Source organism: Varanus komodoensis, unplaced genomic scaffold, assembly GCF_004798865.1.
Source record: "Varanus komodoensis strain SLA01 unplaced genomic scaffold, ASM479886v1 scaffold3, whole genome shotgun sequence".
Classification (NCBI taxonomy): domain Eukaryota; kingdom Metazoa; phylum Chordata; class Lepidosauria; order Squamata; family Varanidae; genus Varanus; species Varanus komodoensis.
In genome coordinates, this window is record NW_025335761.1 from 66,636,362 (window position 1) to 66,651,154 (window position 14,793).

Genomic DNA, 14,793 nt, shown 5'->3' on the forward strand with positions numbered 1-14,793 from the left:
CGGCAGCACCCTGAAGGTTCATCGACACACAGCTGGCTGGCGTCTGATCCGAGCCAGGCCAGTGCCAAAGGCAGCGGAAGGGTTGCGGCTCCAGAACGTCAAGGGGATGTCCGGCGGGAATGAGCCCGGACGGGTCCGTCTCGGACACCGTTCTCTTCCCAGCCCGCTCACCCAGTTCTTTCAGAATCCCACACTGGACCGGACCGGGGACACAGCCCCTGCCACTGTGAGTCAGACTGGCCAGTGGGCAAGATGCTGACCGAGGGGGGCCAGTTTCGGGGGGCCAGTTTCAGGGGCCCCTGAGGGGAGAGCCTCCCCCGCGGTGCTTCCAAGCCACGCACGACCCGAAGCAGCAATGCCCGCTGTTCCGGGGTCACCGGGAAGGGGACTCTCCTCCCGGGGAATCTGAAGAGGCTGCTGCCCCCGAGCAACCGGCCGTGGCAGCAGGAGCATCCCCTGGGCTGCCTGCCCCACTGAACGGCAGAAAGATCGCTCTAGTCGTTCTCCGCGGAACTTGTAAAATCTGGCGCATGTGAATTCCTTCAGCGGATGGTGTTTCATGCAAAGAGACACTTCCTGTATCTGCCCATCAGCGTCTTTGGGTGGATCGTCCAAGTTTCGGCTTCCTGGGAGAGGGACAGCTGTCTGGCGCGCCAGCTGCAGGTGAGCAGCCGCCCAGCCGTCTTACCTGTGCCGGTGGAAAGGGGAAACGGCTTGGGGGGCGAAACGGGGCCTTCCGACTCCTCCTCTGTGGGGATCACCAGCATCCGGTGCATCGTGGGGTTTATGCCTTCGGGGATCATGCGCGGGCTGTGGCTGCACAGCTGGAGCCCCTTGTTCTCCGAAAGCACTTTGAGGAGGCTCCTCCGGTTGGACTGGCTTTGGTTGTACATCTGGAACGTGAAGAGGGACGGGGGCGTCACCTTTCGGTGCAGCAGCCAACCCTGGGCGAGCGTGCCTGCCCGTTCCCCACTGTGCATTCGACCAGGCGCACCAAGGACGCCCGAGACGGGCACAGGGCCGCTTCTCCGGGGCAAGGCGCTGCAAAGGCCGGCCGGAATTACCTGTCGCAGGCAAGCAGGTGACTTGGGAGCATTTCTGGAACGCTTCCGGGAGGCTCACAGTACACCCCGAGCAGCACAGCCACCCACCTTCCAGAAATCAGGTGAGGGCAGGAGGGAACCTGCTGGTGCAGCAGCAGGCGGGCGGCCGGTCCCGGCAGCGGAACGTCATCAGCCACGCCAGAGCCAAGCACCTGCTACTGAGCCGGACTCTCCGGAGACTCCGCAAAGGGGGGACTCCAGCGCGGCTGCGGCCCAGCCCTGCACTGCCCTCCCCGCTTGGCCCGGCCGCTGGGTCCCCTGGTTCCCTATCCTGGTCTAGGAAGACACAGCCGAACCCCTTCCCCCGGGTTTCAAGGGACGGGTGCAAGAGAAGACATGCCGGCCAGCCCAGGCTCTCCCTGCGGCCGATTTTCTAGGGAGCGGTGACGGGACGTGCCGGCCGTGCGGCTTCCGGAGTGTTCTGCGAGCAGACCGGCTGCGCGGGCCACACAGCCCCTCACCGCAGCCCCCTCCTCTGCCGGGCCTCCGATTTAGCCAGGAGGCTTTAGCACACCTGGGACAGGAATAAAACGACGGAGTGCTTAGGTGTTCTCGACGAGCGCAGCGGGCGGCTGGGACGTGACTGCGCCTCGTCTGCCCCCCCGGGACTTACTCTTTCCTCGCGTCCCTCAGAAAGGACGACAACGATCCGCCCCTTGCGCTTGCGCCCCGTGCGCCCCATTCGCTGCACGAGGCGAACTGGACTTTTCTGCGCGTCGAAGCAAACGATGAGGTCAACCTCTCCGATGTCCAAGCCTTCCTCGCCGACGCATGTAGAGACTAACGTGTTGTATCCGCCGTCGCGAAAATGCTTCACCACCTAAGTAGGATTGACATGCTTGAGAGCGGGGTGCCGGAATTACTTTGGAAGCCTTCTGCTCCGTGGGAGCAGGTGAACTGAGCCCCTGAATTCCACAGGCGGCCAACCCAAGCTGCGAGGGGGCAGTGCTGCGGAAGCAGGCGCCCCAGAACTGGGGCTGGGGACTTCCGAGGGGGGGGGGGGGTGCGTGCACTTGCATGCGGGTGTTACTTGGGAGCAGTGTATCTTTTGAGTTGTAAGCCTACGGGCAGATTAAAACAGCCACATTCTTAATCCCTGCATCGACCTCAGTAAATTCAGGCACTTTGCTAATACCGATCTGGAAATATTTGCAAGGCAGCCATTTCCACGTCATGCTGGTGAGCTGCAGCTACTGGGCGCAAAGTATCTGCAGGAAGGCCGACGTACGGACTAAACTCATAATCGCCATACCTCGAGTTGCTCCTTCTGCGTGAACCCTCTTGCCCGCTTGCCCGCCGACTGGCCCAGAAAGGTCATGACCTTCACCAGAGGGTGGTGCTGGCTGAGCATCTCGGCAATCTCCTGCACGCTGTCGCGGAAGGAGGAGAAGACCATCACGCGGGTCTCTGCAGGCCTGCCGTCACCCGAGCTCCCTCCTGATCAACACGGAAAGCAGATCCATCAGCAACACGCTTCTGCACCAGAATCGGTGTGGATTTCAGAAGGCAGAGGCCCAATTCAGCGGCTTGCGACCGGGATACCTGAAGGAACGTCTCCCTCCCTGTAGGCCCTCCCGCCCCTTAAGAGCGGCAGGAGAGGCCCTGCTCCGGGAACCCTCATGTAAAGAGGCGAGGATGGTCTCCGCCAGAGGAGGGCCTTTTCTGCGGTGGCGCCCAGACTCTGGAATGTGCTCCCCAGAGAGGTTCGCCTGGCTCCGACTTCATATTCTTTTCAGCGCCAGTTGAAAACCTTTTTATTTGCCCACCATTTTAAGAATCAGGAATTTTAAATCTGGTTTTCACTATCTACAGCCGCATTTTGATTTTGTTTTTTTTCTGATCTTGATTCGGTTTTGACTTTGGTTTTATTGGAGACATGTTACTGTTGGTTTTACGTATATTCTTAATTATTGTTCATTGTTGTTTTTGATTATGGATGGTTTGTTTTGATTTCTGTAAGCTGTCCTGAGACGCTTTGCGTATAGGACGAGGTACAAATATTTTAAATAGATAAATAAATTCAGAGCAATTTCATGAGAAAGAAAGCAGATTCAAGCACGAAAGGTGCCTTTTTTAAGGGATAGTAACCTTACAGAACTGCAGAATAGTAGAGGTGGAAGGGACCGGAAGACAACCCAATCCAACCCCCGTTCAGTGCAGGACGTCGTTAAACCGTTCCTCTCGGAGGCCCGGCGTCCAGAGGAGGCCTGGCCGGTGCCGAGCGAGGGGCGGCCGGTGCCGAGCGAGGGGCGACCAGCGCCTCGTGGGACCTGCAAGGGACACGCACGCAGCCGCATCACGCCGCTGACTCATGTTCCGCGTGTGAGCGACAACGATCCCAAGATCCTTGCTGAGCCACGTATCCCTCGTCTCGAAAAGAGGCACTTGGTTTCTTTTTCCGAGGTGCAGAACTTGGCATCGGTCCTGCCTGAATTCCGTTCCGTTGTTTTCTGCCCCGTGCTCCAACCTGCCAAGATCACCTTGAATCTTCTTTCCGTCTGCCAGGTATTAGCTGTCCCACCCAGTTTCGTGTCATCTGCAAATCCGATACTCATTCCCTGCACATCTAGCCCACTTTCAGCCAGTTTGCTAATCGGGGGATCGTGGGGCACCTGATCACAACCTTTGCTGAAGTCAAGGTAGATTATGTCCACAGCTTTGCCACAGGCCACCAGGGTGGCTGCCCAATTTGGAAGAACGCAATCAGATTCGTCCGGCAGGTTTTGTTCTTGAGAAATCCATGTTGGCTTCCAGTCATCACTGCCTTGCTTTCAAGGTGTTTGCTGGCTGGCTGCTTTATATCTGCTCCAGAGTTTTCCCAGGGATTATGTCAGACAGACTGATCTAGAGTTCCCAGTTCATCTTTTTCCCCTTTCTTGAAGACAGGGACAACATTAGACCTTCCCCAGTCGTCTGGCACTTCCCCATCCTCCGCGATTCCTCAAAGGTAACAGACAGTGGTTCTCAAAGGTCTCCTGCCCGCTCTTTTATGACTTAAAGGACCAACAAGTTGCTCATGTCAGCACAATTTCCACCCTTCAAAGGAAGCTTCCTTGCCTTTTGCAAAGAGGCCACAAACTCTGGTGAGCCAATTATAAATTTTACACTGATGAACATCACTGAAGAAACTAATTGGCAAACTATGAGGTAAGAGCAATCAATAAATACTTTTAAATAAATCATTTCATCAGAAGTAGAAATCAGCAGAGTGTAGAATGTAATTTATACTATACAAGGAAGTTTTTCATCACCTTTCAGCATTTTAATTACACGCAGAATCCTACCTTCACGTTCCTTCCAGGATCTGAAATGTCCTACGACGACTTCTTCTAACTTCTTTAACTTTGGGTGGCTATAGAAGAATGGCTTCCCGGGTTCAGCTCCTGCAAAGCCCCACATTTTCATTTTAGTTGCAAAGTCTCTAAAACAGCTCTGCCTGCGTATACGCCTTCCCTAGCGCCAGTTGCCACGAACAAACTGCGTCTTGTCTTAACTACAAAAACGCCAACCTGCTCTTCCGTTGCTGCAGTTTGCCGAAGTCTCCTCGCTGCTTGAAAGCAGGTTTTGAAGCCTGTTGTACAACTTCATGAAGTCCTCGTTACGCACAAGTTCGTTTCTCGCACGGGTCATGCCTTTAGAAAGGGGACAGAAGAATTTGCGGGTGCTGAGACATTCCTGCTGGCTCACACGTGTCGCACATCAAACCGGCGTGCGAATCTATTCCTCAGTGTGCAATGAGGCCCTCGACAAAGCCACGGACGAGCCACGGATCACTATCGCCATCCAGGCAGTCTGGCCCCAGAACAAGCTACGGCAGCCGCCTGTCTCTGCTCTGAGCCGCACGTCCTTCAACCCTCTGCCAAAGCCCTTCTCCCGCGACTCGAGACGGCTGGCCTGGCCTGGCCTGGCCTGCCCTCCGGAGCAGCGAGCAACAACCCCGCCCTATCCGGGGGGCAGCCCTTCCAGGAGGCCTGTCGCCAGTTCACCATCTCCTCTGAAGGAAAGGGGGTCTAACATTAGCATCCCTGAAAGACACGACTTGTTTACACAACTCGAACCGAACACCTGGTGGCCGCCAGGTGCTGAGCACTCGGGGGAGCCGAGTGCCCAACCACCGCCCCGGCCAGGACAGCGTGGGCGCCTCTGTTCCGTCCCGGGAGATCCAGGCTGGGCACAGGGCGGGAGGGCCCCGTCTCCGAAAGCCCCAAGCGGTGAGACCGAGCCGCAGCGCGCTCTGCTTTCCCAGCGGGCTCGCTGGCTCTGCCCACCCTGCCCAGGCCTGCCCAGCGATGTTTCGCACGGGCTGATCAGCCAGAAGCGAGAGCTTACAACTCGCTCGGATGGGCCACTTGAAGCAAAGGAAGCAGCAGAAGCGGCGCTGCGGGCCAATTCTTCTATAAGCTGGCATTCGCTCTGCGCGCCACGTTACCCACGGGCACAAAATGAGTGACTTCTCTCCCCAAAATCTGACTTCTGCAAACAGCTTACAAGCGTTTCTGATTTCCTGTGCATGTGACACCCCGGCGAAACCCGAAGGCACCCGTACCTTTTTCTCCGTCCATAATTCCACGCAAGAACGCGTGCAGCGACCGTATCCCCACCTGCAGCAGGAGCTCGTAGCCGTGATACAGACTGATGCACAGCGCGAAATCGCCTTCGATCGCACCGTGCGGCATCCCCTGCGGAAACATCACGTTCTGCCACACACGCCCGTGCCGAAGCCGCACCGCCTGGGCACACGCGGCACCACCCTCCCCATCGAAGGAAGGGCGCGTGGCAAGAGCACAAGGGCGAGTCTCTTCCCGGGGCTCTCCAAGGACCTGGCCCCCCGCCGGGAGGGCCCGCAGCTTCGGTCGCCACTGAGCCACGGCCCTTTCCCTGGCGGGGTCCTTGAGCCCTCAGACCCCCTCTGGGAAGCAGCCTGGTTCCCGACTTCTAGCCAAGCCGAGCCGAGCCGAGCCAGCAGCCCTGGCTGCCCTTCCACAAGCAGGCAAGAGCAGGCGGCAAGCAAGCAAGCGGAGAGGAGAGGAGCCGAGCTGCTTGCAGGAGGTCCGCGGCGGAGCCGCGGTGGGGGAGGCGGCCAAGGGAGGGAGGGGAGAGGCCGGCCGCGGGCCCAGGGCCGCCTCTTCCAGGCAGCCGCCCGCTCACCTTGTGCCCCTGAGCGCTGGGCGGCCCGAGAGCCTGGGGAGGGAGACCCACCCTGTCTCCTGTCTCCAGCTCAGTGGGGCAGGAATCCTCGGCTCACCCCTGCTCTGCAGCGCTCGTCCCCCTGGAGCTCTTGGGTGCCAACTCCTTTCCGCCCTCTCACCCCCCGTAATATGGGGATGGCGCCACTCGTGGGCCCCGCAGGTCGCTCCGATGGCTACTGAGGAAAACGCTTGCGCATCCCAAAAGCACTCCAGCATTGAGCAGCAGCACCGAAGCGGAGGAAGAGCTCGTGCAGCAGAATTATCCGGCTGCGAAAGTTTACCGCCAAGTGAGGTGCAGGGTTCTTCCGGAACTGATCCCGTGCCAGGATTATCTGGTACTTTGTCAGCGTGGGAATGTCACGGTGAGACAAGATCCGCAGCCTGGTCAGTCGGCTGGTAAAGGCTTCCAGGACCTGCGCATGAAACGAAGGACACGCGGGGAATCGGCGCACGCTCCCCTAACGCTGCGCCAGCCACGGCACACGGGGCGCCGCAGAGGGAAGCGGCTTCGCGGACGCAGGGCACACGGCTCATTTACGGAATGCCGCCGCGACGTCCACTGGTCAGAGTCAGTGTGACCAGAATACTGGCCGCGAAATGGCTGTGAGGGGGCAGCCTTGTGCCTGTTCGGATGGAGAAAAGGCCTCCAGTTCCCAGCATGCCTCAGGCACAGTCGCGGCTTTCTCTGGGCCCAACGGGCAGAAGACGGCGCCTCCCGTGTCGCTCGCGACCAGCACCCGCGCACAGGGGCTGTGAGCAGAGGCTTCAGAGGAGTTGCTGAGGAAGCCCCGGGCGGAGGGCCATGAACCGAGGGGCCGAAGCCCCGAGAGGGGCTTGTGAGACGCCGCCTCGTGCCAGGACACGCCAGTCCAGCGGCTGCATCTGGAAGAATGCGGTGCGGATCCCCGGAAAGCCAAAGGCAATTCTGGGCTCTGGGGCGGCTGGGCTCAGGACGGCCACCCCTCCGGTGCGCAGGTGGCCCTAGCAGGCCAGCAGGCGGGGTGAGGGTGTTGCACCGAGCACAGGAATCGCACAGCCGCCCGCACCACCTGGCGAGCCAGCTCCTTTCCTGAAGCACGCACGGGGGCCTTGAAAACGTCCCTGCCTCCAACTGCAGCTTCAGTTGTATAAGATTCCTAGCATTTTCCCAGGAAAAACACAAGAGAACATGGCCAGTATAAGCCGCAATCGGCTGCTCCGTTGCTTTGCGTGCTTACCGCAGTCCTTGTTCTGGGGTCTCGTTAAGCATTTGCCTCTGGTTATTTACAGCCAGGAGTTCCCGGCAGCCCGAATTTTCCAGCACTGTCCCAGCTGCGCACTTCTGACGCGGCCACGCTGCCTCCAGCCTGGAATGCAGGCAGGGTCCTCGCCACACGTGGCCACCCTTGCGCAGCCCCCTCCATCGCCGCAGCCCCCGCCACACGCCCCCCACACCCACATTCCAAGAGCAGCATAGAGCTATGGCCCAGACCTGGGAGCGAGAGCGCTTTGCCACAATGCCGTGAAACAGCAGGAGCGCGACGGGCCGCCCCGTGAGTTGCTCACCAGCATTGTGGGCAGCTGCACGGACACACGGAAAAGGGCCGATCTGCCCGTATCAAGCAGACGGCTTCCCTCATCCGCCACCAGGGATTATTTTGGCACCGACACAGGTTGTTTTCAAAAAGAACGTTAACAAGATTTTTAACTTCTGATTTAATTATGCCATTTAAATGAAAAATGCATTTTCGTTTGGTATCGTTGTTACTCAACCATGATTTCTGCAAGCGGATGAGAGGGCCGCCGTGCCTTGGTGGTCTATAAAGCCAAAAGCAAAGCCAAGAGGATCGCGGCCGTGCGCAAAGCTCTGGAGGTCTAAGCAGGCTCAGTCTGCACTGCCGTTTTGTGGATACGAGGACAGGCCGACTTGCAGGGGCGACAGGGAATTGCTCAGGCACCTGGAGTTTTGAACCGTTTCTTCAGCTTTGCTGAAGCGCACTGTGTTTTCCAGCCTCATACAGAAAGACAAGCGCGTTGGAACAAGCGGGGCCGAGATCAAAGCCAGCGTGATCCTGCGAAGCAAAAACGACGAAGCTGGCCGGGGCCGGCGCACTGCGGGCACAGCAGTAAAAAGGCAAAACTCCCAGGGAATGCAGCCTGGCAAGGGGAAGTCGAAGGCAGAGGAACAGAGGGAAGGCCAAATATGAGGTCGATTGATTTAATTACTAAAGTGTCCAACAGCAGAACCGCTCTGTGTGGTTTGCAACAACTTATTTTCAAAAATAGTATGAAACAGCCAATTAAAGCATTATGTACATCATAATCGTTGACAATACAAAATCTAAAAACAAATTAGGAAACAAAACATGCACCTTAAGAAAGGCCCAGTTAGACCCCGACCGAATGCCAACAGGCCTCAGTGTCCAATCAGGTGCCCTGCCGGGGAGGGTGGCCTTTGCCCGGCCCTGGACGGACGGTCAAGCTGGGGCCAGGTGAGCCTCGGTGGGGAGCCCGTTCCGCAACTGGGGCCACCAGTGAGAAGGCCCTCCTTCCAGTTGCCGCCATCCAGGCCTCCCTCCGAGCGGGGGGGCAGAGAAAGACTTCGGACCTTGATCACTGCACCCAGGTGGTTAAAGGTCAGCAGAAGCATTCCATCCCTCAGGTGCCGGAGTCCTAAGTTGTGCAGGGGCTCGTGGGCCAAAACCAGCCTCTGGGAAGCACACAGGCAGCCAGTGCAGGCAGGCCAGAACCGGTGTTCTGTGTCGGGTCCCTGTGATTAGCCTGGCTGCCTCGTTCTGCATGAGCTGCGGCTTCTGAACAGTCTTCAAGGGCAGCCCCACGCAGAGTGCATTGCAGCAATCCAGTCTGGAGAGCACCAGCGCACAGCAGGCTCTCTCTGTCCCAACAGGGCTGTAGCTGAGCTCCGAGCACTGGGCCGCAGGTGACCCAGACGGCTGCGGGGGCACCCCCAAGCTACGAAACTGCTCCTTCGAGGGAAGCGCAGCCCCGTCTAGAGCAGGAGGGGGCTTCCCCTCTGGTCAGAAGAACCAGCAAAGCATCTCAGTCTTGTCCGGACTGAACTTCAGCTCGCTGGCCCTCATCCAGGGCCAGGCACCGGTTCAGCACATCCACAGCCTGACCTGCCGGCGACGAAACGGAGGCAGAGCTGCGTGTCCTCAGCACACCGATGGCCGCACACTCAAAACCTGATGGGGATGGAGCGCTCCACGAAGGAAGCCACAGCCACGGATTTATTTATAAGTGCTGAAAGGGGCATTCCGGGGAGCTCTCTCACAGGATGACCCTAAACTGGAACTGACTGGACAGGACGCAAGGACCACGGACATGCAGCTCAGGATGAACCTCTGAAAAATCCACACAAACTGAGGAATCGGGAGGCCTTGCAGGAATCCATTAATTTCCTCTTCTGCTCTGCTGTTTGAATGCAGCACGTTATTCACACAGCCAATCAAATGGCCGTGAAGGGGTGAGTTCATAGAAACAGAGCGAGTCAGAAGGGGTCTCCCGGGCCATCTAGTCTGACCTCCTTCATATAGCATCTTTTTTCTTTTCCCGGTCTCTAGTTCAAACAAGGTCAAACAGACCTTGTTTTGGGAGCTGGGGAAGGAGACAAATACCAGCTGCTCTACATGGAAAATACTTAAGCTTGTTTCAGTATACTGAAGCGTACAGCAAAGCACTGTCCGGTGGATTAGGGCATGGCTGACTGACCGAAAGCAGAAGGTAACCATTAGGGGGGAATCATCAGGATGGCAGGCAGTGACAAGCGGGGCCCCCCAGGGCTCTGTCGTGGGGCCGATCCTGTTTAATCTTTCCATTAACGACATTGAAGAAGGGGTGAACAGTCTGCTGATCAAATTCACAGACGACACTAAAACTGGGGCAGTGGCCACAACTGAGGAGCAGGTACTCCAGATCCAAAGGGATCTGGACAGACTATGGAAGTGGGCAGGAGACAACAGGATGGCGTTCAGTGTGGAGAAGTGCTCGGTCTTGCACTTGGGCCATAGGAGTGGGTGTCATAAGGACAGGTTAGGCGACAAGTGGCTGGAGAGCAGCACTTGTGAAAGGGACCTCGGGGTGCTGGTCGACTGCAGGCTGAACATGAGTCAGCCGTGTGACGCGGTGGTCAAGAGGGCAAACACCACCCTTGGTTGCATAGCCAGAAGTGTGGCTTCTGGATCGAGAGAGGTGTTACTGCCACCTTACACAACTCTGGTGCGCCCGCAATTGGAGTATTGTGCTCAGTTTTGGGCTCCTCGTTACAGGAAGGATATAGCCAGGTTAAAGTCAGTGCAGCGTAGGGCCACAAAGTTGGTGGCCGGTTTGCAGGGGATGCTGTATGAGGCGAGACTGGGGGAACTGGGCTTCTTCAGCCTGGAGAAGAGGAGACTCCAAGGGGATCTGTTGGCGACATACAGGTATGTGAGGGGGTGTCACACGGAGGTGGGGAGAGACCTGTTCTCCCCTGCAGAGGAAGGCAGGACGCGCTCCAACAGAGCAAAGTTCGGGGAACCCAGGTTCCATTTGGATGCCAGGAAGCACTTCCTGACAGTTAGGACCCCCAGGGTGTGGAACGGGCTTCCATGGAGGTGGTTGAGGCCCCATCGGTGCGGGTGTTCAAGGCTAGGCTGGACATCCACATGGTGGGCATGTCGTGAGCAGAGCCGGATGGTGCCAGAGGTCAGACTAGATGGCCCGGGAGACCCCTTCTGACTCGCTCTGTTTCTATGTCCCAAGTTATCTTAAAGAAGTCCAAGGGAACTAAGTTTCATGTCCCAGCAGGCCCCCTTCCACACCCCTGTATTTTTCACTGGCTGAGAAAATATGACAAACAGACTTTTATTTGCTAGAAATACCTATAGAGGAGGAAAAGTCCCAGTTCATGGTCATGGGACGTGCCCGGGATCAGGCTGCATTTGAATACAGACCCCCAAAGAGGTGCGCTCAATCCACCTGTCCCCCGAGAGAAGCACCTGTTCCGGAAAGCCAGGTTACAGGCGCAGAAGCGCCTTTGCCCAGACACAGGGGGGGGGGTTTCAGTGAGAAATGCAGGCATAAACCATCAGCCTGGCCAGAGCAGTTGCCAGACATTACTTCATTTTTGCAAGATCCAAAGAACTCGTGAAAAGCAAACCTAAAAGCCGGAGTGACAGGAGTGAAGCCACCCTCTTTATGTTGCAGACTGAACAGCCACCGCGTCTTGAGCAGACTGAAAAGCAGATAAGGCAACTCAAAAGTTCCTTTGTTCCTGCACTACTTCTCTGCCCACGCACAGCCTCTTCATGAAGAGAGAGTCTCTGGATTAGCACAGCGGAACATGGATCAGATCAACAAACAAACGTGGCCAACTCACCTGTATGTACGCATTCTGGATTTCAGCCAGATCCTTCCCAAGTGGAACAACACACTTTTCAATCTGCCGCTGGTAAGAATAAGGCTGGATTTCGGGGGAATCCTCCGTGTACAGTTCTATATGTGAAATCAAAAGGTTGGAAATGACTTGCTGCACGGCCTGCAAAGAAAGAGCAAGAAAGTCACCCCTGCCCGGCATGTTTTCTGCCCGACAGAACTGCCGCGCGTTCAAACTGCTCCAGGAGCACTACAAATTCTTGTAATTTTAACGATCTCTCTATAAATTGCGCCAGTAGTTTTATTCCCATATTGGAGTTGGGGACCAGGACCAAGAAAAGTTACTCCAGGCCCGTCTGGTAAATGTGTGGCGAAGATGCAAACCAGCCTCCGTCACGGAGGACAGCTTCATCTCCCACGGTGCATCACCACACAGTCCCTTGAATGCAGCCAGACACTGCCAACTTCACCTGTATTTTCAAGCAAGGCAACTTCTGGGGGGCAGGGAAGGGTTACTGGTGTCAGTCAACCGGGGGGGATTTAAAATGGACCCACACCCACCTGGCTGTGTACAAACAGCTGTTAAAATATCCCTGGCACAAAGCGCCAGTTGGATGTAGGAAGAAGGCGGACTTGCACGGGCGCAGGCGCCCAAGCCAAGCGTGGCTCCTCAAGAACACGTCCCTCTCGCCCCGAGCGAAGCCTCCCGGCCAGCCGCACCCAGCATCAACGCGGCAGCCGCTGGGGCAATCAGCTCAAGGCACGGCCCTGGGAACGCACGGGGCGTGCCTGCGGAGATCCCCCCCCCCCGCCCGTGGCTCCCGCAACCCATCATAAGCAGGTCCGTTTCTGGACCATGGGCCTTCGGCAAGGGAGTCTAGGAGGGCCCCTCATTCGCAGGCCCGTGGGTCAGAGGACTCCATTAATTACCTTCGCGTCACTGCCAGGCGTGGCGGTTAGAGCTAGAATTCGGAAGTGCTGCGTGTGCTTCCACAATTCCTTCACAACCTGGGGAGAAAACGGCTTCTGCCATTACCAGCGCCCCATCAAATCCCGCTACAGTGAGAACCCAACACGGCAGACCCCCGAACAGCAGTCCCCCGCTGAGCTCAGCTGGAGCCAAACACAAATCTTGGTTTAGTGGAACAAAGCTGTTTAACCTTCTAGAGGAGGGTCCGGCCCAGAGGCAGGCCTCACCTCATCCACAGAACCAACCAGGCAACCCGTTTCCTCACTCGGAGCCTGATTCTAGCCCAGGAAGCCTGTGCCAGAGGACAAAACCCCTAATGTCGCCCTGCCACAGAGGCATCTTCACAGGGTAAAGAACAGGCCCTCCCCAAAGCCCCTGAAGAGCCCGACAGGAGAGCAGGTAGCACCTGGGTCAGAAACGTTTCCGCCACACAGCTCTGCCTAAGGGCAATGGGGTTTCCGGGCAGGGAAGCACATGACGGACACGGCCTTCTCCTTCAGCAGTGCTGGTGCAAGAGCAAAGAGCGAGCTCTCCTTGAAAGGACGCCACCCCTCCAGCAAGTCAGTCCAGCCCAGTGCTGCCCACTCTGACTGGCAGCCACCCTTCACAGCCACCTAGCCCTCTCCTAGCTGAACTCACTGGGTTGTAGCTGGAACCTCAAAGAGAGTATCAAGACAGGTCAGGAGAACAAATCAGTTGTAATTTAAAAGCATTTGGGAGACTCTGTAAGAATTCGGAGAGGGTAGAGCAGGAAGTCCTATTCTTTCATGATACCACCAACTGGTGCCCTGCTATGAACTGGAACAACGAGCCCTGTTCCTTCTGCTTGAAAGGTGAGACTGAAGAGTCACCCAGAGGCACAAGATGGGATCTAGTGGAAAAATAACTACTTCTCCCCACCAATTCCTGCTTAGGAGCTTTCAGCAAAAAGTAAGGCCGCTTTTTCAATAGGTGAGTGAGTTTCAGTTATTCTAGGGGACAGAATAGGTTATACAGCTCACACTACCTGGCAATACGCATGGTTCCCCAGAGCTCTGTGGGCCTCATCGATAACCAGACACTTGACCTCCGCTGCCGGGCAAATTCCACGGGAAAGATCATTCGCCATTATCTGAGGAGTAAGGAAGAACACCTGCTTCTGGCGCCAGAGTTCCCTGCGATCAGCGATTTGGGTTCCTCCTGAAACAAGGTAAGCAAGCGGTGGAATGTCAGCACTCCGGCGCAAGGACTCAGCGGAACGAGTTCTGCGCAGAAAGCGGGTGCCGAGGCGAGGGCTGCTGCTGGCAGGTTCACTCCTACCTGCACTCAAAAGAGCGGCTGCCACTTTCCTTACCAGAGGACATTAATCCTAGGAAGGCCTGTGCACAAGGAGGAGGCTGTGGGGACAGGCTGGCGCTTGCCCTGTTCGGGGAGGTCGGCAAGGATCAGCATCCCATAGAAGGGCAAGCGCTGTTCACTAGGGAACTAAGTTGGTGACGAGCAGTATACAAAGATATCGCTGAATAAATGTTGCAGAAGTATTACAGCCACCAAGTTACAGACAGGTAGCCATGATAAGCGACTTTCAAAATAAGATCAGGAATTTCAGTATAATCCCAGCTAACTTTCTTCATAAATCTTTCCACAAGCTTTTCAACAGACCTGTCCATTTCAGAGGATGTGGGTTTTGTATGGCCTTTGTTATAAGTGAAGTATTTAAGAAACATACTGTATATGCTGCATTCAGTTTGCAAAACTCCCCAGCTGACTGGCCAGTGGATGAAAGCAGAAGTTACCCAGTAAATCACTAATTCGATTGGGAGAAAATTCGATGCTGGCATCTGTCTCTTGAGGTCGAGGGCTTTCTTTAGCCACTTTCCTGCAAGCTGCAGGAGCCAAAGGGGCGGCCATGGGGAGGCAGCGAGCGGAAGACCCCTTCCTGCGCTGCGGAGAGAGGGCTGGGGAGGGGGCACCCCGCCGTTCTACCTCCGGAGGGGCAGGGGGCCACGTCCTACCCCGCCCACTCAGGATCGCAGCCCTTCCTGCGCCAGAGGCGACTCGCGCCAAGGGAGGTTCTCGCCTGCCCAGCAGAAGCGGGCTGCGCGGCGGCGCCCCGAAGCCGGCAAGCCCGTCCCGGCTCCGGAAGCAGGGGCGGGCGGCCGGCCCAGCGAGGGGCCCCAGAGGCCCATCAGCCACAGCC

At 56.9% G+C, this 14,793-nt stretch overlaps 1 protein-coding gene across 1 annotated transcript in view; it reads right to left on the reverse strand.

The window, feature by feature from the left end:
* FANCM (FA complementation group M) overlaps nucleotides 1-14,263 on the reverse strand; it is a 33,441-nt gene extending 19,178 nt beyond the window's left edge. Inside the window, exons 1-11 of the mRNA XM_044436280.1 lie at nucleotides 14,256-14,263; nucleotides 13,621-13,858; nucleotides 12,575-12,652; nucleotides 11,649-11,807; nucleotides 6,574-6,705; nucleotides 5,650-5,782; nucleotides 4,613-4,735; nucleotides 4,388-4,486; nucleotides 2,356-2,540; nucleotides 1,717-1,923; nucleotides 712-893 (exon numbers count right to left, since the gene is read on the reverse strand). Of these exons, the coding sequence (XP_044292215.1) occupies nucleotides 712-893; nucleotides 1,717-1,923; nucleotides 2,356-2,540; nucleotides 4,388-4,486; nucleotides 4,613-4,735; nucleotides 5,650-5,782; nucleotides 6,574-6,705; nucleotides 11,649-11,807; nucleotides 12,575-12,652; nucleotides 13,621-13,858; nucleotides 14,256-14,263 (1,544 nt within the window). The remainder of the gene's footprint in view (nucleotides 1-711; nucleotides 894-1,716; nucleotides 1,924-2,355; nucleotides 2,541-4,387; nucleotides 4,487-4,612; nucleotides 4,736-5,649; nucleotides 5,783-6,573; nucleotides 6,706-11,648; nucleotides 11,808-12,574; nucleotides 12,653-13,620; nucleotides 13,859-14,255) is intronic.
* Between the last annotated feature and the right edge of the window lie 530 nt (nucleotides 14,264-14,793).